Source organism: Miscanthus floridulus, chromosome 10, assembly GCF_019320115.1.
Source record: "Miscanthus floridulus cultivar M001 chromosome 10, ASM1932011v1, whole genome shotgun sequence".
Lineage (NCBI taxonomy): Eukaryota > Viridiplantae > Streptophyta > Magnoliopsida > Poales > Poaceae > Miscanthus > Miscanthus floridulus.
In genome coordinates this window covers 105,249,164-105,276,665 of record NC_089589.1, presented here as the reverse complement: position 1 = coordinate 105,276,665, position 27,502 = coordinate 105,249,164, and the positions used below count along the sequence as shown (strand labels likewise).

The following is a 27,502-nucleotide window of genomic DNA, read 5'->3' as shown; positions in this document are numbered from 1 at the left end:
TAATGTAGAGTGTGTGTATAGTTGTGTATTGCTGTATAATAATTGTTCTGTACTCCACAACCCCTGATATATCTTGTTTGTGAGCCCAGAGAATTGATAGACCACTGTATATGTTGTGAAAGTTGCATGAAAGTGAACTCTGTCATGTGATGAAGGTAAACTTTACTATATAATAATCAAAATTTTATGTCGGGTTCAACCGTTTCGAGCGTTGAGTGAAAGTCACTAAATTTATTAATGTAAGCCATCACATTCTTTTATTAATGTAAGCTATCACAATCGAGCTGCTTAACCAATTCACTTTCTTCTTACATTTTGGCATATGACATAGAACCCACATGCCTTTAACCCATAAAATTGTGATAACCAATATGTACACACTTTCGAGGAATCACGATGCCCAGGATCATAGCCACTTGTGGTAATACAGTCATGGTGCAGTTCTCCCCTCCTTGGCATCCTTGTACATCTGGTCGATGCGATCCTACAACAAATTTGTTTTTTGATGAATAAAATACAAGCATTGCAGCTTTCCTTAAGAAATCGCCACAACATTGTAAAACTTTTGTGCGATTTAGATGATTCCCTCAAACCTTGTAATATTTGAGCAGCTGGGGTCTCTTGAGCTTAAAGGTTGGAGTTATGAGGTCCTTCTCGATGCTGAAAGGCACCGGCTCCAGGTAAATTGCTTTCAGCATCTCAAAGCCTCTCAACTGTATTCACAAAACAAGATTGATATTTTATTGTTATTCTGAATAATTGTGTAGGAACCACAAAAAATAAATTACTGCAATTAATCACTTGCTAGCTCTGCCTTGTAGATCGAGCACCGACTTACCCCAAGTTTCTTGCCAGTTTGGTTCAGCTGATCCTGAATGTAACTCCTTGCTTTGGGATCAATGCACAGCTCTGCAAAATCGCCGGCCTTGTTGTTGGCTGCTGCCCATTCCTCGAGAGCTTGCGTCTCAGGGACAACCACGGCAACAAGGAATGACTCAAAGCTGTTCCCATAGACCCAGACCTGGTTCAGAGGAGCCTATAAGTAAGTTAAATCTGAGCATGAAAGTAGTTCGGTTTAGGATTTTGTTGTTATTAGTCAGTGTACCGATGCCACAAGGGGGGACTGCATGTATGCTCTTTCCAGGACCTCAACTGCTACATACTCTCCCTGGGACAGCTTGAAGATATTCTTCTTTCTATCAATGATCTTCATTGTGCCATTGGGTTGCCACTCCCCAATATCACCTGCACACATAAGGTCATGACAAGTTTCACAAATCAATCATCTTCACTAACTGATCGTTCAGTTAGCTGCAAAACAAGTGAGAAGTATTCTTGTCACCTGTATGGAACCAGCCATCTGAGAACACTTCTTCATTGAGACCAGGGCGCTTGTAGTACCCAGAGAACATGGTGTGGCCCCTCAAGCAGATCTCACCCCGGGGCATGTCTGACAGTGCATCGTAGCCCATTTCAGGGACAGACTCCAGTCGTGCTTCGATTGTTGTGACAGGAGGGCCAACTGTACCAATCATTGAGAAAACATTGGCGATTGATGTGAAGCATCCTGCACAACTCTCAGTGAGCCCTGCATATCAATATGATAAATCAGACCACATGGTTTGCAGGACCAGAATGTAAGTAGACTACTAGAGTTCTGTTAAGTAGTTTAAGAAACCCAACTAATTTCAGCAGATGAACTATTGGTGTGCACTTTTATCCATAAAACTGAAGTGAGACATGGTAAGATGCGTCTGAAGCTCTTACCATATCCTTGTACTACAATGCTGCAGCTGGTTACCCGCATGAACTCATCGATTTGCCCTGGCAAAGGTGCTGCTCCTGCTATCATGAGGCGTATACGCCCTCCAAGCCCTTCCTTTATCTGTACCGACAATAATATAAATGTTCAGAGCTTTGTAAAAAAGAAAAAATATAAAGAGATCCAACACTGTACACACTTTGCTGAAAACTATCTTGTCGAAAAATGGTGATGCTTCATGCTGCTTCAGCCCTTTCCTCATATTGGCAAGTTTGCTGTTGGCAAATGGACAATTATTTTATTATATTTGAAATGTAAGCATGCATGTAATTATGCTTCTTTTCTTATTCAATCTTGTAGTACTACTTACTAGTTGTAGGCATACTGGAAAAGGTGTTTGGCTATCATCCCTCCAGACTGAATTTTCATGTTTATACCTTCAATTAATGAGATCCACACATTATGACTAAGCATGGAATCATGATGGAATTGAGAATAATAAATTTATTCTGGGCTGCATTAAACCTGTATATATACGATCATAAACACGAGGAACACCACAAAATATTGTCGGTTTCATCACATGTACATCCTCCATCAGATACCTAATGTCCTGTAAAAAAAAGTTTTACACCTCAGTAGGCATAACAGAACAGCCACCACAGTATTTAGAAGAAAATCAAAGAATTCTTTGAATTGCAACAGTTATTAGTTCGTACCCCTTGCCAGAATCCGATGGAGGCTCCTTTAGAAATACAGTAGTTCTCAATTACTTGATCAAATATATGTGCTAATGGAAGATAGGAAAAATAGGAATCCTCTTCTGTGAACTGCATGAGTATTAATATCACCAGTGTCACATTACTTTAACTAAAGAAATCAACTGAGGAAGAAACCATATGATGAATTTTACAGTAGATGTTGATCACAGATGCCTTTGATGCCACAGATCTAATAGGCTGGAATCGTTCTTGATATTTATGCGGATAAAAGATAGTTAGAACTTACCACTTTATCTGTCTCTTTGAGGAGGTGTTCTGTGGTCATAATACCAGCAATGATAGCCCTGTTTGTGATTATCACACCTTTGGGATCTCCAGTTGTTCCGCTGGTATACATGATCGTACAAATATCTTCCTTACATTTATTAGGAAGTTTGTAGTCTTGTTTTCCCTATTCAGAACATTCCGACGCTGTCATGGACTCATGGTATTCATAATGAACTAGTAGTCATTTAGGCACCCAAGAGCTGTAACAAGAAATCAGACTAACCATTGAAGAAAAATCTTCCCAAGAAAAGCAAGACACACCAAATTTCTCAGCTTCAGTTTTCATCTCACTTGTAAAATCTCCGAAACTAACAATGGCTGAAGATGCACCAAGTCATAAATGATCATATAAAGCAGCAGATAGTCATCTTAATAAGAAATCTTGTGTTCCGGAAGGTAACCTCTAAGATGGGCTGTGCACTTAGGGACTATTGCTAGTATCTGAAAAATACAATTCAACGAGTTGTCAGATGTAAACAGAATGTTATGTGTAGCATTGATCTCCAAAACTAATTTCAAATAAATAGCATTGATTTTAGCAGGTTCAGGCCCAGTTCTGTTGTAACTTGGATCCCAAGCACATGTAGCTTTTACTGGAAACATATTAATCAGTATGACGCAGAGACCACAGTGAAGAGCGTAATAATATTATTCAAAGGGGGCAAATGTTTTTGCTTACAGATTTGATATTGCTCTCCTGGACAAATGCAATGGATATCTCAGCATGGTCCATGATGAATTCAACAGCATTTGCTCCTGCATCGTGTTACAACTTAATCGTCAATAAGACAATAGGATTTGATAACTACAGAATGAAGGACAAAATAAGCACACTATTGTGAGTTACTCATTAATTGTAAATTTTTCCAATATTTTTTCTAGTCTAAGATAAGATTGTTCATAAACACATGTTAACCATGTGCACAAATCTGAGTATTCAGTGCCCTCAGACATTCAGGCATTTATGTGTTTCAGTCAGTGTGATGAAGTGGAGAACCTACCGAGGGTGTCATACAGTGGCACATAACATATTCCTTGACTGTTGCATGCCTGAAGAAAAAAAAGTTTGGATCAGATTACACTAAAGAAGAATTCTGATAAAAATTGAATACTCCTAAATTCATATCACTTTGTCCAGCCATCTTGGTGGTCTCAGTGACGACTTTATCCCAAGCTTTGTCAGGAACACCGTATACATTATATGCAGGAGGAGATCGTCTGAAACATCATTTGCATCGCCGGCGGCCACCCCGGCGCCGGCGGCCACCAAAAAGCCCACCTCTGAGCCTGTGCCTCTGGATCTAGAGGTCCCACCCACGGATCTGGCACCACCAACCTCCCCTGCCTCCAGTAATTCACCATCGGCGCTAGATCTAGAGGATCCTTTTGAAGTGGAGCTTGTGGATTGGGATGAGGAAGACATTGATGGTGCTGCGCCGGGCATGGACGTAGCTGATGCGGAGGCTGCTGACGCGATGGCTGCCCACCTGACGACGATGAGCTCAGCCTCGAAGACGGCGACACCCATGGATCCGACGGGTTCCGTCCCCGTGGAGCATCCAAAGACGACGATGAACTCAGCATTGAAGACGATGCCACCTGATCCGACGAGATCCGCCCGTGTGGAGCATTCGAAGCCTCCTGGTGCTTCTCGGCCGCCCGTTCTGGGAGCTGCGGGGGAAGCACGGGCCGGACGAGCCGCTGTTGTTTCCCCTACTAAAGACTGCACTGCGTCGGGCCGCTCCGTCACCTCGCTATCATCTGCAAGGGCAACAGCATCACCTCACCCGGCGCCCGATTCAGGACCTGGCGGGGCTGCGGCCACCGGAAAGGTGTCCATGGCCAAGCTCAAGTCCGTCCTGGTCGTGCCTGAGCGCCAGCACACCCCACTGTCGCACCCACGCAAGAAGTTTTGGCGACGTCTGGATCTGACGAACCTCTCGGCGGAGGGGCTCCCTTCACTAGCGGCATGTGGATCCAAGCCACTGCCCGGTCTCCTTCGGGCGAACCTTAACTCCGGCCCTGCCAAGCTCTAGAAGACTAGGGAGTGCTCCCATGTTAATGAACGCCTGGGCGAGCTCCAGAGCGGATAGGTTTCACCGTCTTGGCATGCAGCGAAGACGAGGCGTCGAGGCCGCCATGACTCCATGCCTTTTTAGGCCACCTCCAACACACAACGGAAGGGATGGGACGCGGCGCGGGAGGCCTTTAAGAGGAGAGCCACTGGCCGTTGCTACCGCTGCCTCGCCACAGACCATCGCCTCGCTCAGTGCCGGGAACCGGTCCGCTGCTTGGAGTGCCGTGGAGTGGGTCACTTCGCCAGATCCTGCCCCTCCTGTCGTCAAGCAGTCTCGACCAACCTCCGGTCCAGGCTAGTGTTTCCTCAGGACAACATCCATAGCCACGTCAAGTTTCCGCCGCTCACCCACCCGTCGTCGCCACCACAGCCCGTGCCGACAACCATGGCGTTCGTCCCTGGACAGGCCCTCCAGCGCCCTGCCCGCAACCACGTCAACATCGTCGCGATGGAGGGTGTGCTGCGTGAGGCCAACAGGCTGCGCACGCATGCCGTCATCATCTCGGCGCCATAGGAGGGCTATCGCTCCAATGCTCTGGAGGTGGGCTATGCCCTCTGGGCACAGCTGCGCATCCCGCGGCACAACATCCGGGTGTCCCGCCTTCGACCGGGTCAGTTCATCACGGTGTTCGGTGCGCCGACGGAGCGTGACCACGCCATGATGCAAGGCTTCGTGGAGATCGGGGGTTCTGCCTTCCCGATCACGCCCTAGCGCGCAGCTGGTGGACCGACGGAGACGACATGGTGGTACCACGTGAAGGTCGTCATGGAGAACGTGCCCAGGGAAGCTTGGAACGAGGAGGGGGTCAAGCTCGTTCTCGGCGACCCCTGCATCTTCGACAACATTGACACCAGCCCGGAGGCCAGGGAGACGCCGGACCTCCTGACCTCTTGGGTTTGGATGGAGGACCCTAACGAGCTACCGAGGTCCATCTCCTACACCTTCTTCGCTGCCAGGGCCGGCCAGGCAATGCAGATCAATGGGCTTGGGTCGGTGCCAACCCGCATCCCGGCCACACCGCCAATTGGGCGGGAGGGTGACAGCCTGATCCTGGTACATCTGGTGGGCTATCAAGACTAGAGCCCGTCCTCCCCAGACTCGGGCTCTGGTACGTCCTCGGAGCATGGCAGCTCGGGGACGCGGTTCATCCCCTTCGAGTGGACGCGCGGCGTCCTAGACGGGAGGGCGGCCCAGGGCAGGCGTGCCCAACCTGGTGGATGCCGGCAGCCTCCCTCCACCTACGTGCGTAGGAACAACCACGACGACGACAACAGGGGCCCCCGCCCTAGGGAGGAGCTGCAGAAGTCCTCCAGGGTCCGCCAGTTGTTCCCGGGCTGCTCCTCGGAGAGGTCCGTGCGTGTTCGCACGCGCTCGCCGCCGACATATCGTCAGGCGCTGATGGGGGAGCTGGAGCCGGTGGAGTATGTGGAGCGCGGGCGCACGATGGCCCGCTCTCCGTCGCGGTCCGGGCGGGAACGCGACACCCTGGAGCACACTGCGTACGAGTGGGAGCGACGCCGCTCGCGCTCCCCTCCCAGAAGGGCGGCTGCCAGGGGCACGACTGCAGTGGAGCAGCACTTCTTCGACCCGCTGATTACTAAGCCGGCAATGTCGGCCTATGGTGGCCGTGAGTGGGATTTTGACCCCATGGTGCAGGAGTCTTTGGCAGCGCCGGTGTACAACCACCTGGCCATTTGCTACTACCCCGATGGTGACGATCGCGGAGCTGAGTCCCCAGTGTACGTGGCGGCGCCGGTGTACAACCACCCGGCCATTTGCTACTACCCCGATGGTGACGACCGCGGAGCTGAGTCCCCAGTGTACGTGCCTACCTCGGGCCCCTTTGCCCCTTGGTGGACTGCTGTCAACACTGGGCCAGGGGGGAGATGACATTGTCTTCGGCCCAGGTGTCCAGGTGTCGCCGGTGGCTCAGTTGGTGGAGGAGTCCCAGGTGAAGGAGATCTCTGATAGGGTGACCAGGATGGACATCGATGGCACCCCTCGATCAGGTATGATACTCGAGGCTGCTGGTGGGGCAGCAGAGCTTGCTGATGCAGGAGGACTAGGGCACTGATTGAGGCCACGGTGGAGGACGGTGGGCAGGCTGTGGCTGGGGCATCGGGCGCTGCGGCGTCCGTCAGGCTATGCGACTTTTTGCAAGGCGATCTTCAAGGACACTACTGCACCGCTCCTTTCCGAGGCCGGACACCCCGCAGCTGCCGAGGGTGAGCAGGAGCCGCAAGCGGCTGATGGTGGCCACCCGCACCAGTCTTAGGCAGGCTGCCCGACCTTCGCCGGTACCGGTCTCGCAGAGGGCGCAGCGGAAGCTCATGAGGGAGCTCCAGTTCATAGACACACCTGCTGCACCTCCTGATTCGGCGGCCACGGAGTACATTGATCTGTATGGGCAGGACCTACCAGACCAGGCTGTTGACACCATCAGAGCTGCTGCTAGGCTGGGCAACAAGAAGCTGGCCAAAGTCCTTGCGGCACTGGCGGCTGAGGCAGGTGCTGCAGAGATGGAGGTCCCATGAGGAGCCAGTACAACAAGGAGAAGAAGAAGATGAGAGTTTCCTGCTGTTTCCAATGTTGTGTAGCTTTGTGTTAGTGCCAGCAGCAACCGGCCTTAAGCTGGTAGAGTTAGTTTCCTTTCAAGAAATGTTGTTTCGTGTTAGAACTGATGGTGGGCTGGGGTTCAAGCTCCTGGGTGGTACTGTAGGAGGAGCGCTCCATAATGATCTGATGAGTGGTGGTGTAAGCTTCTATGTTAAGTCTGTAGCAAGAAAGTTTCTGTTTGCTGGCCACTGTGTGCATTTTGCCTGGGGTGGTCTTTGGGGGTTGACTGAACCAGAACCTGTTTGCTCTTCATATGTCAATGAATAACAACGAACTCAAATTTCTAAATTGGAATGTGAGGGGGCTCAACTGTGCTGCAAGAAGAGAGGCAGTCAAGCTACTAATCCAGCAAGCAAGGCCACACATTGTCTACCTCCAGGAGAGTAAATTAAGCAACATAAACTCTTTTTTGCAAGCTGAATTCCTGGGACAGCATGGATGGGGTTTGGAATACATCGAGGCTGATGAAACAAGGGGGGGGGTATTATTGTTGCTTGGAATGATGACTTCATTGTGGCAACCCAGCCGGTCAAGAAACCTCACAGCCTGACTTTGAGATTGACTATGAAATTAACCAACACCTCTTTTATATTGACAACTGTATATGGTCCGACTGAACACAACGCAAAGAATGGCTTCCTATCAGAACTGATCAGCTGTCAGCCTGCGCAAAGTACTCCATGGATCTGCCTTGGGGATTTCAATTTGATCTGTGATGCTAGTGACAAGAATAATGGTAATATAAATCGTACTCACATGAGAAAGTTCAGGAGGGCGCTAGACGCAAGCGAGTTGTTTGAGCTTAGATTGTTGAATCGACGATACACCTGGAGTAATGGGAGAGCCTCACCAACTGCTGGTTCACCTGGACCGAGTATTTTGCAACCATGACTGGTCCAACCTTTTCCCGGAGATTGGCCTACAAGCTCTCTCGAGTTCCCTCTCCGATCACTGTCCGCTATTCTTATGTAGCCAAAAACAACAACCGAGGAAAGCTACTTTCAGATTTGAACATTTCTGGATAAGGATCCAAGATTTTAATGAAGTGGTCTCGCAAGCCTGGGCCAAACCTGTTGCTGGCATCAACCCAATGATGAGACTACACAATCGCCTGAGGCTAACCGCTTTTGATCTGAAAGCTTGGAGCAAATCTCTTTTCAGCAACGCACGATTGCAACTCAACTTGGCAAACGAAGCAATTCTTCGCCTGGAAACCGCTCAGGAAACCAGACAGCTCTCAGAGACAGAACTGAATCTTTTGAAGGACCTAAAACACCAAGTGCTGGGGTGGGCGGCGATTGAAAGGTCAAGACGACGACAGTGTTCGCGGCTGACCCAAATAAGAGAGGGAGATGCGTGCACAAAATTTTTCCATCAACGTGCTAACGGAAGGCGAAAGCGAAACCTGATTGCTTACCTCAAAAACCAGGAAAATGTAATCGTCTGGAGCCATGAGGAAAAGGAAGAGATCTTGTACCGTTTCTACAATGACCTTTTGGGTACTAGGGTTCAGCGCACGCAAAGCATAGATTGGAACAACCTACAGCTATGCAGGATTGAGGACAATGATTTAGACATGCCTTTCACTGAGGAAGAAGTGGAACATACCATCAAGATGCTCCCTGCAGAAAAGGCTCCGGGACCCGATGGTTTCACTGGAATTTTTTACAAAAAATGCTGGCAGACGATCAAGGATGACATAATGGCAGCAATGAGCTCCTTTTACAATCTACGGGCAGGACCTCTGGAACATCTCAATGGAGCCAATATTGTCCTCATCCCTAAAACTGAAACACCTGAGTATGCGAAGGACTTTAGGCCCATTAGCCTAGTGCACTCCTTTGGAAAGCTGATAACAAAGACTCTGGCCATCAGGCTATCAAGGCACATGGACCATTTGATCTCATCTTCACAGAGTGCTTTCATCAAAGGACGATGCATACATGACAACTACATGTACGTGAGGAACCTGGCGCGAGCATATCACCGAACTAAGACGCCAGCGTTGCTTTTCAAGCTAGACATCTCAAAAGCCTTCGACACGGTCTCTTGGGATTATTTGATAGAGATGATGGAACATCGTGGTTTCAGCCCGAGATGGAGGGATTGGATATCCTTGCTGTTGTGCTCTTCACGCTCGTCCATCCTGGTTAATGGCACTGAAGGGGAAGAAATTAAACATGCTAGGGATCTGAGGCAGGGTGACCCCCTATCCCCATACCTGTTCATCCTAGCAATTGATGCGCTTCAAAAGGTCCTGGAGCTAGCGACAAATGATGGTGTCCTCTCCCCCCTGCGTGGAAGATGTGCTAAAATTAGACTTCTCTATATGCGGATGACGCAGTCATCTTCATGAACCCAAACAGAGAAGAAGTCGCATCCTTACTGAATATCCTCACTCATTTTTGGGGCGACGACTGGGCTGAGATTAAACTGGACAAAATGCTCAGTAGCTCCCATAAGATGTGCCGGTATCAATCTGGATCAAGTTTTAGAACCATTTGCAGGCCTGAAGGTGCATTTTCCAATCACTTACCTGGGACTACCATTGACCTTGGGTAGGCTAAAGATTGTTCATCTCCAAGTAATTTTAGACAAGGCAAGAAAGAAGCTAGCTGGCTGGCAAGGACGCTTACTGAATCCGACAGGGAGAAGAGAGCTTGTGCGCTCAGTCCTAAGTGCGATTCCAATTTATATGCTAACCTCTCTCAACGCACCAAAACAACTACTGGAAGATCTCGACAAGCTAAGACGATTCCTGTGGGTTGGAGATGGAGAAATCACAGGTGGGAAATGCAAGGTGGCTTGGCCTTTGGTTGCAAGACCTATCCGCCATGGAGGCCTCGGAATCATAGATATGGAGAGGTTCAGTAGAGCATTAAGACTGCACTGGTTGTGGCTAACGTGGAGCAGTACAGATAGACCGTGGGCTGGGATGCAGCTACCTGTGGATGAGAAGGACATCGCCCTTTTCTCGGCGGCAACCAAAGTAACCATAGGCAATGGCAGGAGAGCGCCTTTCTGGACCTCGTGCTGGATCAGGGGGCGGTCACCGGCCTCCCTTTTCCTGAGCCTGTACACGCATGTAAAGCGGAAGAAAAGGACAGTGCGCGAGGCCGTTTTTGATGGTAAGCTTATTCAGGACATTGCACACAATCTGAATGCAGAGATATTGAGAGACTTTGTCGAGCTGTGGAAACTTATACACACCTTGCATCTGGACCAATCATGTGAGCAAGAGGACACTATTGTTTGGACTCTTGAGAGCTCAGGCGAGTACAGTGCCAAGTCGGCCTATGAAATTCAGTTCTGCGGTCAGACTTTCTCCAATTTTCCAAAACTGATCTGGAAGGCATGGGCGACACCCCGCATCAAATTTTTCTTATGGTTGCTCCTGCAAGATCGAGTCTGGACAGCAGCCAGGCTGCAGTTGAGGGGATGGGAAAACAACTATTTTTGTGCTCTGTGTGAAAGGAATTTGGAGACTGCCGTCCATCTATTCACGGAATGCCCGTTTGCGAGAGAAGTCTGGACGATGGTAGCAACATGGAGCAGTTGCCTTAACCTTCAGCCGGAGGGTTGGAACGACTACAGCGACATGAAGAGTGGTTCTTTGCAATCACAAGTATCGGAACGAAAGCAGCGCACTCACTAGCAATGCTGACTACCTGACATATTTGGAAGGAAAGAAATGCTGTTGTTTTCCAACAAAACCATAGCACCGTACAGGCACTGTTCGCCAAGATCAAGGATGAGTACTCCAATTGGGCGTCAGCAGGGGGGAGGACCTTCCACTTCCTTAGGATTGGGATGAATTCAATGAGTAATTAGCATAGAACCTTAACATCCCAGGATGGCGGTCTGCCACTTGGGATGGCGCAGCTCGCGCATGTATGTTGAACTCTATCTTCTACTTATTAATACAAGCCGGTATAACCGGATCTTTCAAAAAAAGATAAAAATTGAATAAAATACAATGAGGTCACCTGCATGGCCATAACCCATTCCGGGCAGTTGGATCCATATATGCCACAGTGAGCTCCCTGCATATATGACTTGACGAATCAGTTCTCAAAATACTGGCATGCATTTTCACTTTTTCAGGATGAAGATGAAATCTCAACATAGACAGCGACATCAAACAAGACATTCTTCACTCACCGGCTCTACGCCCAAGCTTCTGATGGCTGATCCAATCCTCATGACCTTCTGGTACACTTCCTCGTACGTTTGCCACACATACTCACCGGCCTATATATAAGAAAGACAATTCAGTTGAATATCCGGAAGCCATGGCGATATCTTTGTGAAAATAAATCTGTAAAGATTCGGTTTTATTTGACCTTGCCATCTGTAACTTGCCGTCGGCCGAGCATCCTGTTCGTGGGGTACTTCTTGACTGCTCCACTACGAAATCACAAAACAAAAAACAAACTGAAATTTCGAACTGACATTATCTGAAAAGTCCAGGACCTTGTAATAATGCTATAATGTACCACCCAAAGATTAGCATCAAGCTAAACATACTAGTAGAATATGTACTCCGTAGTAGTGAAAGCTGAGAAAGGAAAACACATTGCGAAAACAGAGGGCACTATGCTAGCAGGTGGTAGCCTGCCAGGAAACCGAACCGAACCTGAAGAAGTCCCAGGGGGACTGGATGTCCTGCGGGAGCTCCATGAGGCCGTCCTTGGCGTAGATGCTCCGGTAGACGGGCCCGGCCGACGGCCTGCCGCCGGCGGCCGGCGTCGCCTCCCCGACCTTCACGGTGAACGTCTCCGGCATGGACATCCTTCCTCTCCTCTGCAGTCTGCACCGATGGGAATGAATGGGATTTGGGCACAGTGAGTGCAGTGTGGATGGATCTTTGAGCTTGCAGTTGCAGGCGGTGGAGATGGGAGGGCAGTTATGGTGGTGAGAAGGTTGGTGGGCAATTTAAAGCTTGTGTTACTGCTATGCCGGTGCAGTGTGCTGACCTCATCTGACTGTAGCAGTCTTGTATTGTACGTACATGTAGGTGGCATGAGTGACTGACAGTGTGTTGTGTTGTCCTGATACTACTGCTTACAGTAATAATTCGGTGAAAATCAGACGTGTTTTACCGACAAATTATGTTTAAAGAAACACGAGGTATGTCCTTGCCAGGTCAGCGCTACATCTGGCATGGCACGCAATTGCTCTCCAGAAGCAGGGAGAGCGTTGGTGGTTAGACGGACGCGAAATGGCGGCAATTAAAGGCGCGAGGCTCGCGGCGGGAAACAAATTATGACGTTATGTCGCCAACAGCTTTGGGCAGCATTCATGCCCGCGATTTAATAACCGTTGCAAGAAAATTCAATTCCTCTCCCATGATATTGAGCCTGCTCGCTGGTTTGGTTTCTGGATCGATAAGTTCGGCTGGTACTGGTTTGTTATGAGAGAAAAACACTGTTGGCTGACTGATAAGCACTCACTGAAACCAACAAGCAAACAGGCGTCGGCTCCTAAAGTTCTTTATTTTTTTAATATAAACAAGGCTCCTGATCCTGAATTCCTGATGATTGTAAGGAAAATGGACTCTAGACCCATTTACTTTGGATTTTGGTATTTGATGACCAACACAACCAAATTAAACTAATGAATTTGCAAGTGATTGTTTTATAGTTCAATAGGGTGCAAGACGTGACTTAGACGAAAGCGACGTGATGATCCGATGATCAACACCATAAGCAAGACCCTAGAAGCACAAGAGAAGACCCAAGATATTAAGCAAAATCCAAGCACGAAGATATGAACCAAACCGTACGCAAGATCGCAAAGAAATAAGCTCACAGAGGTGACCGGACGCTGGACCAGATGCTAGTAAAAAGTGACCGGACGCTCCGATCAAGAGGCTCGGCAACAGTAGGCGTCAGCAGCAGCGACCGAACGCTGAGAAGCAAAGTGACCAGACGCTGGGTGCCAGAGTCCGGTCAACATTAGTAAGGTTCCAGAGAGCAGTTTTTATGACCGGACGCTTCCGGTCAGTGCTGACCGGACGCTGGTCAGAGTCCAGTCAGTAGCAGAAAAGCAGGATTTCGTCCCCAACGGCTACTTTCTCAATGGAGCTTATAAATAAAACCCCCAACCGGCCATTTGAATGGGGTGGAGCTGAGGAAACATATCAAGGGTGTTGATATATCATTTTAGTGATCTCCATTTGCATAGTGCTTAGTGATTCATTAGGTAATTAGCGTAGGTGTTTTACGAAGTACTTAGGTTGATGAGACCACCGCTTATGTGCTTGCTCTAGGTTTAGGCCTAGTGTTTAGTGAGGTTTGCATACCTCTTACCACTCGGTGCGTGCGCGCACCATTGTTGTACATCGGAGGGGCTTATAGTTTTGCGAGATCACACCAACCGCGGTTGTGGTTAAGGATGGCAACGGGTCGGGTTCGGATCGGGTGGAGTCTCCGTGCACCCAAAACCAAAACCCGAAATCGAAACCCGAATCCGCCCCGAAAACCGATTCGGGTGGAAATCCATCACCAAAACCAAACCTGCGGATACCCGAAACCCGAACGGATACCCAAAACCCGAATGGATACCCGAAACCCGCGGATATATACACATATTCACATGTATAAACAAGAGGCAACAAATAATAAATATTTTTATGAGTCAACTTTAAATAAATTTAATAATCTAAGTAAACAAATTATTATTATTAGTATATTATAAAACATGAGTTTTAATTCCAAATGATGTATTTTGGATATCCATTGGATATCCACGGGTGGAAAACCAAACCCGAAACCGAACCCGAATGGTTTCGGGCCCCGAACCCGAAAACCGTGGGTGAAAAAACATCCCCAAACCCAAACCCGCAGAACCCGAAACCCACGGATATCCGCCCCAAACCCGATCCGTTGCCATCCTTAGTTGTGGTGTGGCCGCCACCGTGTACCAGAGGGAACAAGGCCCGCGCGCGTTTCGGCCAGAGGCTTGATAGTGAAGACGGCGGGGAGCATCGAGGAGAGGCTTGCCGGAAGGCACGTTGGAGACCCACTTGCGTGTGGGGAAGGCCCGAGGCTATCCACGGAGTTACCTGACATGGAGCTTGGCCCTTGCGAGGGGCTCCAACGAGGACTAGGGGAAGCTTGCATGCTTCTCGATACCTCGGTAAAAATACCGGAGTCGTCGACAGGAGTTTGCATATCTCTACCTTGCTCTTTAGCTTCCGCATTTACATTGATTGTATTACTCCTTTTGCGGTAGAGATAGCAACACACTAGCAAAATCATAGTTGCACATTTAGATAGGTTATCTATTGCATAGGTTTTGCTAGGGTTAGAAGAAGAAGCTATAGTTTAGAGTTAGAATTTTAAGTTGCCTAATTCACCTCTCCTCTTAGGCTTCACGGTCCCCTACAAGTGGTACCAGAGGCAGGTTGGCTTAATTTGGACATTTAGTTTAACCGCCGTTGAGCTGATGCTACTTAGAGTGATTGAGATGGATACCTCTAGGCCTCCGTAGTTTGATGGCACTAACTTCCCCTATTATAAAGCTAGAATGGTTTGCTACCTTGAGGCGGTTGATTTGGGAGTTTGGAGAGTCACTCGTGACGGGATGGAACCCATTAAGAATCCCAATAAACCCACAAAGAGTGAAGAAAAAGAAATGCATTTCAATGCTAGAGCTAAGAATTGCTTGTTTGAATCTTTTAGCATGGATGTGTTTAACCAAGTGTTCACTTTAAATACGACACATAAAATTTGGTTAAAACTCCAAGAGCTCCATGACGGCACATCTAATGTCCGTGAGTAAAAATATTGTCTAGCTAAACAAAATTATGACTCCTTTACAATGAATGATGATGAGCTTGTTCGTGATATGTATTCTCGTTTGAATCTAATTATCAATAAGCTCCATTCAATATGACTAATAAAGCTAGATGATGCAGACATCGTGAGGAAGTTCATCTCCGTGCTACCACAAAAGAAATATGCAAGCATCATCACCATCCTTCACAACATAGAGGACTTGAGCACCATGACCCCGGCCATAGTCATTGACAAGATAGTGGCATTTGAAATGTCACGCAAGATGGGTCAAGAAGAAGCCTCTTCATCAAGCAAAGGCAAAGCTCTCGCATGTAGCAAGAAAAAGAAGATGAAGGGCAAGCAAGTTGAGACAAGCTCAAGCTCAAGCTCCTCAAGTGAAGAAGAAGAAGAAGATGAAGATGATGATGATGATGATGAAGATTCAAGTGATGATGATCAATCTTCCTCCTCCACCTCCGACCTTGATGAAGAATCATTCAAACTTATCAACAAGGTGGAGAAGATGATCCAAAGGCTCAATGTCAAGGGTGTGCCCATCCAAATTCAAGATATCATCTTCACCAATCAAAGAAATGAGCAAAGAAAGAGAGGATGCTATGGATGCGGCGAGTTAGGGCACTTTGTGGAAGTTTGTCCAAACAAGCCCACACCCAACACAAAGAGAGAAGGCATGCAAGAACCAAGCCCTCACATCAATAAGAACATGGGATGATTCTTCAAGTGAAGAAGAAGACCATCACAAGAGGCGAGGGCGCAAGCACTCATCATCAAGCTCTTCTCGTATGTGCCTTATGGCATGAGGTAACGAAAGCTCATCCTCTAGTGAGAGTGATAGTGATGATGAAATGCCTTCTTATGATGAAATTGTGCAACAAAATCTTAATTATGCTAAAGTTTGCACTAGTCAACAAAAGAAGCTTGAAAAAATAAAAGAAAAACTAGATAGTTTACAAGAAGCATATAAAACTTTGCTTGAACAATATGAGACATTTGCTAATCTCAATATTGAACTATCTACTAAAATTAAGCAACTTGAGGCTAGTTCAACAACAAATGCATGCACAATCAATGATGAGCAACTTGTAAAGAAAAAATGAAAAATTAAAAGAAAAGTTAGCTAGCTCACAAGATGCTTATAAAAGTTTGCTTGCTAAAATGGAAGCCATGTGCAAACATTGTGATGAGCTAACTAATAAAGTTGATAATCTTGAAGCCGTTAGTACAAACCCCACCAAGGCATCTAAAAAAAAGTTCTATCTTTAACATGTCTAGAAAGGATACCTCTACTTCTTGTAATGATTTATGTTTAGACTCATCTTTGTGCAACCAAGTTTGTGTTGAGAAAGTTGTTGTAGATACATGCATACAAGAGGTTGCAAAGGAGAATGAGCAACTCAAGCAAGAAGTAGCTCACCTCACCAAGGACTTGACTCAAGTGAAAGGCAAGACGGAGCACGCTCAACTTCATCAAGATAACACCGTCAAGGGAGTGAAGAAGCTTGATGAAGGACAAACCGTGATTTACTACGTATGCCACAAGGAAGGTCACAAGTCCTATGAGTGCAAGGTGAAGAATGGGGGAGGAGCAAAGAAGAAAGAGAAAAAGCAAACAAGCAAGCTCTCCAACACCTACACCAACAAGGTGGACAAGAAGGCCTCCACACCATACTTGTTAAAGAAGAAGATTAATGACAAGGTGGTGGCCATCAAGGTGAACAAGCAAGCCAACAATGGGATCAAATGTTTTTGGGTGCCAAAGGAAATCATTTCCAACATGAAGAGCACCAAGAAGGTTTGGATCCCGAAAGGGAAGTGAGAAGTCTGATGGACATCGGGGAATTTGGAGACTTGGTAAAAGTATGGGTGCATTTAATGGGATGCATCATTATGAATAAAGTCATTGCCAAGTGGGTTAGTGAATACTATGGACCCAAATTCCCCTTTCCATGTTAGATAACTAGATATTATTACTTTAAATTGGTACCTTTAAACATCTAGTTACTTTTCATGCCTATGTTTGCATTTTCATGCTTATATCCTTTGTCATGCATACACTAGGTATATCTTATGGTAGGCTTGCTCGGTTTCATTCTTAACCGTTGGAGCAAACCTACATGGTTTAAAATTGTTTAGAAGCACGACACATAGCTTGTCTTTCCATTGTTCATCTAATATGTGCCAAAGTCCAAATTGTAGATAATTTCTCCCGAATATTGTCTTCGAAAATGACTCTCACACTCATGTGATGTCATCTTTCAAGTGGTATTTTTTATTCCAAAATCAATGTGCATGTTTTCTACAAGTATTCCATACTTGTGTGCACAAATTTAGGGAGAGGTTACTCTACAAGTTGGATGCTTTGAGACTAACATCTTTTCAAGCCTATCATGTGTGCAGTAGTCTCATTGCAAGGAAAATAGAGCCCCCGGAGTTAAGCATCATACTTCAAATATCCACCACCAATTGCAAGTGGTAGAAATCAAATTGATTTCCATATGTGGTATTTCTAAACCGATATCATCATGTTGATTTCATTTTGATATTTATATGCTTTCTCCATGCATTATATAGATTAAATTCCCTTGAGCAATAATTTACCAATTATGCATATGCTTTGCCTTCTACCATATATATGCATATATTTAGGGGGAGCTTAGTCTATATAATATGAGAATCAAATTTTGTGACATATTCCACTCTACATACAAAGGATCACAAAGTTTGACCATCCCTTGTGCTACTAATGTCTTCCTTTTTGGTGCTTGATTCCAAAGGGAGAGAATTTAGAGGACCAAAAGCAAGCATTAATTTGTAGGACCAAAAGCTAGATCATAATAATTTATAAGTAGTAATGGTCTACAAGTGGTAATGGTCCGAGAAAGGGAGGATAGTGGATTATGGATTAGCCTATGTAATAGGGAGAATTTGTAGGAAGCAAGGCTTAAATCCATAATACCACATGGGGATTTTTGCAAGGTCAAGATAAGTTTTCAAGTGGTATCTTCTAGTCTTACAAGTAGTATGTTTTAGCATCATATAACCTTATCCCTTGCATTGCATCCTAGCAAGTAGAGAGTTTTTAAAATTCCAATTTTTTTACTATTTGCTTGCTTTGGTCGTGTTGTCATCAATCACCAAAAAGGGGAGATTGTAAGGAAAATAGACCCTAGGCCTATTTAATTTGGATTTTAGTGTTTGATGACCAACACAACTAAATTGGACTAATGAATTTGTAAGTGATTGCTTTGTAGTTTAGTAGGGTGCAAGACGTGACTTGGACGAAGGCGACATGATGATCCGATGATCAACACCATAAGCAAGACCCTAGGAGCACAAGAGAAGACCTAAGATATCAAGGAAAGTCCAAGTATGAAGATATGAACCAAGCCGTACGCAAGATCGTAAAGAAACGAGCTCACAGAGGTGACCGGACGCTGGACCGGACGCTGGACCGAACGCTGGACCGGACGCTGGTGGAAAGTGACCGGACGCTCCGATCAAGAGGCTCAGCAACAATAGGCATCAGCAACAGCGACCGGACGCTGGACCGGACGCTGAGCAACAAAGTGACCGGACGCTGGGTGCCAGAGTCCGGTCAACATTAGTAAGGTTCCAGAGAGCAGTTTTCATGATCGAACGTGTCCGGTCAGTAGCAGAAAAACAGGATTTCATCCCCCAACGGCTACTTTCTCAGTGGAGCTTATAAATAGACCCCCCAACCAGCCATTTGAGTGGGGTGGAGCTAAGAAAACATATCAAGGGTGTTATACACCATTTTAGTGATCTCCACTTGCATAGTGCTTAGTGATTCATTAGATGATTAGCGTAGGTGCTTTGTGAACTGCTTAGGTTGATTAGACCACCGCTTATGTGCTTGCTCTAGGTTTAGGCCTGGTGTTTAGTGAGGTTTGCATACCTCTTACCACTCGGTGCGTGCACGCACCATTGTTGTACATTGGAGGGGCTTGTAGTCTTGCTAGATCACACCAACTGCGGTTGTGGTGTGGCCGCCACTGTGTATCGTAGGGAACAAGGCCCGCGGCATTTTGGTCGAAAGCTTGATAGTGAAGACGGCGGGGAGCATATGGGAGAGGCTTGCCGGAAGGCATGTCGGAGACCCACTTGCACGTGGGGAAGGCCCAATGTTATCCACAGAGTTACCCGACCGGGAGCTTGGCCCTTGCGAGGGATTCCTTGCGAGGGGCTCCAACGAGGACTAGGGGGAAGTTTGCATGCTTCTCGATACCTCGGTAAAAATACCAGAGTCGTCGATGGGAGTTTGCATATCTCTACATTGCTCTTTAGCTTCCGCATTTACTTTAATTGTATTACTCCTTTTGCGATAGAGATAGCAACACACTGGTAAAACCATAGTTGCACATTTAGATAGGTTATCTATTGCATAGATTTTGCTAGGGTTAGAAGAAGAGGCCATAGTTTAAAGTTAGAATTTTAAGTTGGCTAATTCACCCCTCCTCTTAGACGTCACGGTCCCCTACAATGATGATACTCGTGCTCTCATCGTTAAGATGATCGCGTTTGAGCTTCTGATTGGCTGCTACAAAGACCGCTGGCCTGCCCTGCCATTCTCTGTTGGGCCCTCATGCTGCCAATGTAGGCCCATTATTCTCCATGGTTGGCTCTCTACTAGACATCTCTTCCCCCTACATTACCACCACATGTGCCCTCCTTTTTCACTGTCAGGTAGATCCCACGTGTCTTCTTTTCGTCCTCGTTCTATGTCATTGGTCGCCACTAGGTTAGGGTTTGTAGGGGTTGTTGAGATCTTTGTAGCTCTCTAGGTATAAATAAAGGAGATGGGCAGGGTTGTCGTTACAGTCGACGGGTCAAGATGAGGCAACAGAGTCTCGTCGGTTGGGTGCTAGAGGATACCATTGCACATGGTCGATAATGGGGGCAAGCTTCAACCTGTTTACGATAGGAATAGGATATGACTGAATACGGTGGCAGTGGAGGACAACGGCTGCGCAAGTGGTGGCAGTGGCCCAGTAGGAGGCTGCGACAATGGTGATTGAGCTGAAATGGCCATGGCAGTTCGTTGGGAGGGTGGAGATTAAAGACGATCAGGGTGGGTAGAAGAAGGGTAACCTCCACAGCTCAACCTACGTGGAGCATAACACGATCCCTTTCTCCTTCCTTAAGTTTACATATGCTTGTTAGCTTGTCAAGGATAAGTGGAAAAGTCAACCTATCAATAATCACGGAATGCAGATGACATTGCTGCCGCTACTGGTCTCCTATGGCCTAGGTGTGGGGTCTTTAGTTTTTCATAAACTTTGGTTTCTGAAATCGAAAAGTGAACAAAGCAAATATTTTGTGAAAACCAAAAAGTCTCATATAATGTTTTTTATTTGGTTTGTAATTCATGGATTTCATCCCAAGTTTGAGGAGCCTATAGAAGTAGCATTGACGCCGAATTTTGGCATACACATTCTCAATAACCTTCTCAGGTTTCCATGCGTATTGAGCCATGTCTAGTGGAGGCTCTTATTATTATTGGTCAGTGTTTCCATTTGGTGATCCAGATTGAACAACCTTGCAGGAGCTTGCCTTTGCCTCCCTTTACGCCAAAACCGGCCACCATATCCTCTTACCTACTCGCTCGACTCAAGTTGACTAGGGATCAATCACACTAGACAATTTAAAAACTTCAAAGCACAACACTTAGGCAAAGCGATTTGTGTAACAAGAGAACATAAATCCACTACTTTGCCTAGACTAAGCACTTCAAAGCAAGCCCCCCTAATCAAATTTGCTAGTAGCAAGCATCCTAATCAACTAGATCACACACACAAGCTACTTCAAGGTAACTAGTTAGTCGAGCTACACAAGTAAAGCAACTAACCGACTTATGCTACTCTACTACTAGATCTACAACAACAAGCAACTAGCTAAACAAGCTTAAGTACAATAATGTAAAGCACAAGTGTAGTGAGGCAAACAAGGGCAAGAGACACAATGATTTAGCCTGAGGTTTGATTACTTGCCGGCAACCTACGCCCCCGTTGAGGCGAGTCTTTGGACTACCGCTCCTCCACAAGTCTAGCAAGCCCTCAAGCTTGGCCCCAACATAGTGTAACACCTCTGGTGTTACGAGCTCACTAAGCACCGAGTTTTGGGCCTAAGAAAAATTACCGAAACAAGTTTCTCGGTTTTTAAGATTTATACTCACACGAAATGATGAACAACTCTTATGTGATTTACCTTCCAGTTGAGAGGAATCAAATAAAAACCTAAGTAATTCTTTTAGTGCATAAAACTGTTAGTGAAAATCCCAATAAGAAAGATATGATACGTAGTTGTAATTGTTGGGCATGAAAAACTAGTTTTATAAACAAAAATAAAATATCACTTGTATGTAGCGCTTAAATAAAGTTTAGAGTGCAAGTGAAGTAGGTGGAAATGTAACATTCATTTTGGGAGAATAAATACTATTAGTTAGTATTTTGGGAGTTCAGAAATCAAACTTGGAATTAAGGAGGGTCATTTTCGTTGTTAACTAATACTTGAGTTTATGTTAAAAGTATCATTCTTTGGCGAATTATATTGAACAAACGGGTTAAATAATTCTTAGATGTTTTGTTTTTATGAGTTAGCATGAAGTATGAGCTAGGTCATGACATGTTGTCAAGTTAAAATTGATGAGGCTTAGACAGTTTAAAAATTCAACCAAAAGTGTTGGGGAAGGTTAGTTCTAATCGAACATCGAATTCGTTAAGTCCAGAATGATAATGGACGATACTATGTTGTCATTTAAATTTAACAAAAATGCTTAAGCGATGGCTTCATATTTTGACATCGTTGGTCGCACCAAGGTGAGTGCACGGACTTGGTATAAGTAGTTGTGGTGTTGGGTGGTGCGTTGCTCGCGCAAAAAAAACCTCTGAACTACGTTGGAACACGCTGCGAACTATGATTCGGTGCCCGGTTCGTGAACCACCGTCCCGCGTGACGACTCATGTTGGCACCTCCCTATCTCGCTCTCTAGTCGCTCTCTGGATGTGAGGTTTGTTTCGCCAGCTAGGTGTTAGTACCGACTTTAGGTTAGTGGAACCGATTGAACCCGGGTTGAGTTGATCAGTAGCTTTTGTGTCGCTTTAAAAACTATGCACATCACCGCTCGTTGTGGCGTAGCCCATGTCCGCGGTCACCATGCGCACTGCCGTTCTGGCCCTTTCTTGGCCGTGGTCATGCCGTGGTTGGCCTTACGGGCTGCCGGCCGAGCGTCGGGATGGGGTGGCCTCGGCCGCCACCGTGAGCCGACTGCGCTACTAGGTTGTCGTGGCATGGCCGTCGAGTGCGCGCTGCTGGCCAAGCCACGCACGGGCCAAGTTATGGCCGCTCAGCCGCTGGACCAACGTGGCGCCCGTCTCACCGCTCGAACCACCTACCAAGCCAAGCTCGATGCCGTCGCGTAGCCTGCGGCATCACGTCGTCGCGCTGCTATGTGCGCGTGGCCGCACGCGGGCACGCCTTAATGGCTCTGTTCGGGCACTGGCAGCCGCGCCGCTTCCCGAATTAATGCATGGACTGTGGCATCCCAGCTCAATTCAGCGCCATTGTAGCAAGGACTCATAACCAGCTAGCCGTTTCGACCACGTCAGTTACCTTAGATGCCCTCCATTACGTAAATTCGAGGTTCTGCTCGCCGCGAGCCATGTCACCGCCGTGACCAGGAATGGGAAGAAAGGTAGGATTGCAGTGGTAATAGTTCAATTGCTCATGGCTCTAAGCTCATCTTGACTCCCTATAGCTGATGCTCGCGTCGTTTGGGCTAGGGTGCTCACCACCGGTGTGGTGACGCGATGGTGCCATGCCTGGAGTGCCACCGACCTCGCCTGCGCGCATGTGGCCCAGCCCACCCCCGGCTTTCCTCCGTGTCAACCATCGCCTTGGCTAGTGTTGTGGTAAGTTCGTGGTGCTCTAGCGCCAGTCGGTTGGTCCTTTAAGGCGCTAGCTAGCAAAACAACTACGTCGCCGCCACGGGCGGGCGCGCGCTGTGGCCGTGCTCGCCCGTGAGCCCCGCTGTCCCCCATCGCGCGCATAGCGCCTGAGTTTAGGTTAGTGATGGTGGTCGGCCGATTAGATGGGGCCGATGTGAGCCCTACTCGCAGGTGTAGCTGCCTAGTACCGCTGCCGTCGCGCCGTCGCGCGCCCTGACTCGGGGAGGTGTGTGCGTAAATTTGGGAGACGTCAGGGGGTTAAGTGAAGAGGGGTGAGAGTGGGAGGAATAGGGTTTGGGTCATGGTGTAGGTCGAGAAAAGACCGGGGGCGTTTTTGCTTAAACGGCCAGGGCGCGCGCGGGTTCCGCCGTGGGCCGCATCATGTGGGCCGCGCTGGGCTGGTTTCGTTTTTCCTTTTTAGGAGGAATTAGAAATAGATTGTTAATTTTATTTCTGACCGGATCTTTGGTAAATATTATAAAATCACATAGATATCCAAAAATAGTGAAACTAATTTTGTTAGACACCTAAAATCATGATCTATCTGCTAGTATATTTTGTTCACATAGTTTTATAATATTCTTAGAAGCTATATAATTATTTTGAGATACTTAATATTATCAAAGTATAAACTTGTAGGAATTGTTGTGGTAAATTGATGATAGTGTTGGCTCTAAATTTTTTACAGTAGATTCCTAACAATATTAGGTGCTCACTGTAATTTTTGTAGCTTCATAGGAATTAGTTTGTTAAGATAACTAAATGAGCCCTAGTACGAAAATATATATTTAATTAATCAAATGTCAAAAGAATAATCGGGGGTTTGTAGAACGAAAACATTTTCCAGGAACGAGTCTCACTCGATGAAGTGTTGCTTGTCTTTTAGCAGTTGTAAATGCCTGTGTGTATGCTTGTTTGACTGAAGCATTCGTTGCATCTTTGCATATCATAATAGGAACGATGATGGGTCGTGGAACCAACTGGGTAGCCGGAAAGATGGTGCTATGGATCATGTCATGAAGATGGAATACTAACCTTCGGTTATATTTTACTCAGGCAAGCCCCGGTGCATAACCCCTACTTTTCTGCACTTTATATTATGTTTGTGCATTAAGTTTTAAGGAGTTGAATGAAAACCACTTGCATATATATCCTTATCCTATGAGTCTTACTAGTATGATAGGATCGTATAGATTGCTATGCTACAGGACTCCGGTAGAAGTCGAATGATTGCCTGTCACTCACGAGAGATAGGAAAAATATTATTATTGCTATTATATTATTATCACCTAGAAAAATATATATGAATGATAATTGGAGACCAGGCGGAATGAAACTTTGGATCTAGACTTGGTTTGGCATTCGAGCGAGGCTCGGGTTGCACTTGTTCCGCCTATGTCAGTTAAGGACTAACTGTTGCATTGGGTTCTAGGCAGGTCATAGACTTATTATCCTGAGCACATACTTATTTATTGGAACAAGGAAGGTTCGCTGCTCTCTTGTCATTGGTTCTGGCTCTTTCTGGACCGACTGATTGGAGGCGGGGATGGTGGAGGTCTAAGCACCACACTGAGTCCGGGACTTAGGTGCGGGGCTTGAAGTCCAAGTTTGGACGGGGACCTAGATCCCTTGACAGGAGAGTGATGGGTTGGTCCTACTTGTGCCTGGGGTACAAGCGGGGCGTGTGTTTTGGGGTACCCAGCTAGGCACATTGATTCGCGAATCGCTAGGTGATCTAGTATGACTTGTCTACAGTCTAGCATCATAGTAAGAACTAGAAGATAAAAGATGGTAAAATAATTCTGATTGCTTACCACCTGCTTAAAAGTAGCACAGGTGCTTACATAGAATGGTTAGTTAATGAAGTAATGCTAATTGCTAACAAAATTGAATATAAGGATGCATGCTTAGGAATGCTCCTGTAGATGCAATAAATCCATAAGCCAGATAGCCTTGTATATCCTTGGAGTCTTTTTATTTCCTCCTGACAGGTAAGTCTTACTGAGTACAATTAAGTACTCAGGGTTTCATTCCCCTATTGCAGGTGACAGGCGGATGCTAGAGCTGACTCTTATGTGTGGATCCATCCTGGTGGGCTCAGAGTGGATTCCTTTACGCTGCGATCATATCTTTTACTTATAACTCTCACTAAATGTTTTTTTATAAATAGAAGTTTATAATCTATTGTCATAGTTTATATATCAATGCTTCATTATGTCATGAATAGACCTTTATTTCCACTGTAACTCTGATCACATGTTTATATTCCGCTGTAAAATTAAATTGTTCATAACCCTGATAACATGATCATATTCTGCTATTATAAACAATAAATATTATACTCTGATGTTGCATAGAAAGTGATATAAGAAATGGCTAAAATATTGTAAGCTTCATTCTCTCATTTATGATCCTGATGGAAAAATATGGATTTTCGGGCTCTCCCTTGGGGTGTGCTTGATGTAACTGCGTAATTTAGTGTCCTCGCTTAAGTACTTAGTGTCTAATAGAAGACAAGTACTCCTGAGAGGCCTCAGATTAGGCGATTCTATCACAGGTGGTATCAGAACATAAATGAGGGAATAAAGCTTCGAAAACCTTTTCTAAAATAAAATTTGACAACAAATTCTTTTTAAAAGAATAGGACGTTTGTATGCGAAGTTATATAGTAGCCCTATTACTATGGTTATGTATCCAGGATAGAAGGCACCCTGCTGACTTAGGTAGGCTTAATCAAGTTTTCTATAGGTACACTAACCTCGAGCATAGTCCGATAGTATCGACTAGCTACAGGGAGAGAACGATGTGCCAAAAATCTAAGAACGGTTGCCCTATATGTTGGCAACAGTAAAAGGATGTATAGGACGTGCATTCATGCATATCCTATTTGTACATTGTAGTGCCTGTATTGCTTGCAGATACGCCATCCATAGGTGTCACGTGTGTCGTATTGTGCACGACTGACCCGTCCTTGTTCCGGAGTTATTACCGCACTATGACTTCTTTTTTCACGTTCGTCTGTGGTTCATGCCTGCCGTCACCCATGTCTCCCCGTACTCTTTCCTATGCTCTTATCGCACCCTTGCTCTACAGTCATACTAGTCATTAATGGCGTCGAACATCGCTCGCCTTGGATGCGTGGAAAAATTTGGTTGATTCATTCGTAGTAATCCCGCGCAGGAACCTTGGTGGACTGCGCCAGGACCTCTGATCGCTCTACCATTATAAGCAGGGCCTGTCCTAGTCATTGGTACAACCACTCAGTGCACTTTAGCTCGTCTAGTTTTTTTTTCTTTTGAGCAAGCTTTTCGCTCAGTCTGGCTAAGCTTTGGTGCTTCCAAACAGGGTCAGGATAGAGCCTAAGCTCTGGTGCTTCCAAATAGGGGCACTAGATAAATATGGCTAGTGCATTTTCAGTGCACTAACTCCTCTCAAATCGACTTTGCAAGCTGCTAACTCCAAATGAGTTCCATTGAACCCTTTCACCTTTAAACACCGAGTTATCATTTACAAATGATTTTCAAAATATTTTTCAGTTGCTTCCTTCCTCACCAGGAAACTAGGCTAATCCATATGCAAAGTTAGATCACAACTAGTGGCACTAGATTAACCATGTTTGGCTTTAGAGATCCCCTCTTAATAATACATGTATTTATCCTAAACCCGACTATGCACTCTATTGCATCTCAGCCGACAAATGAAAACCCTATCGTATATCTTTGCCTTTGGGCCTATTTTCATATCCTTCCTCTATCCAAGTTTGAACTCTTGATCTTGTGGTCATCACAACCATCTTGGACATCACCATCTCCTCCATGGTTGTCACCTTAGCTCATCCCTCTGTGTGGACTATACCTAGCTTATCAACACTCACTACGTGAAAAAGGTCTGTAGCAACGGCATGAATTTTTTTAGGGGCGGCTGGTGATGGAGCCGCCTCTACAGTGGCGTGATTGGGAGGCCAGAGACCAGCCACCCCTACAAATGGAATAGCAGGGGCGGCTGGTGATATGAGCCGCCCCTACAAATGGGTCTGATTTGTAGGGGCGGCTCACTCACTAGCCGCCCCCGGTGTTTCAATTTGTAGGGGCGGCTGGTGATTGAGCCGCCCCTACAAATGCCCCACGTACAGTGAATAAATCACCCACCCAAAAATATCTACAGCCCTCCTCCTCTCTCTCTCCGTCTCGACTCTTCCATTCCCCTCCCCCTCTCTCTCTCGCCCTCGCTC

The 27,502-nt window shown here is 46.3% G+C and overlaps 1 protein-coding gene across 1 annotated transcript; it reads right to left on the bottom strand.

The window, feature by feature from the left end:
* Positions 1-211: 211 nt before the first annotated feature.
* LOC136486922 (probable CoA ligase CCL6) lies at positions 212-12,396 on the bottom strand. Its single transcript, XM_066484007.1, has 19 exons — positions 12,142-12,396; positions 11,849-11,912; positions 11,667-11,756; positions 11,492-11,548; positions 3,813-3,861; positions 3,491-3,567; positions 3,213-3,252; positions 3,035-3,129; positions 2,771-2,935; positions 2,482-2,592; positions 2,288-2,375; positions 2,133-2,199; positions 1,962-2,037; positions 1,768-1,885; positions 1,343-1,588; positions 1,106-1,245; positions 839-1,021; positions 594-713; positions 212-484 (listed from the first exon to the last, which is right to left on the bottom strand). The coding sequence occupies exons 1-19, from the start codon at positions 12,294-12,296 to the stop codon at positions 431-433; spliced, it is 1,995 nt and encodes a 664-aa protein (XP_066340104.1). The 5' UTR covers positions 12,297-12,396; the 3' UTR covers positions 212-430.
* Between the last annotated feature and the right edge of the window lie 15,106 nt (positions 12,397-27,502).

Bases quoted from the DNA above. Each gene is read 5' to 3' on its own strand.
- LOC136486922 (XM_066484007.1), bottom strand. From the start codon at position 12,296: ATGTCCATGCCGGAGACGTTCACCGTGAAGGTCGGGGAGGCGACGCCG. The intron at 2,593-2,770 runs GTAAGTTCTAAC...ATACTCATGCAG, and splicing joins TCAAAGAGACAGATAAAGTG to TTCACAGAAGAGGATTCCTA. The intron at 2,200-2,287 runs GTTTAATGCAGC...CATTAATTGAAG, and splicing joins TTATGATCGTATATATACAG to GTATAAACATGAAAATTCAG.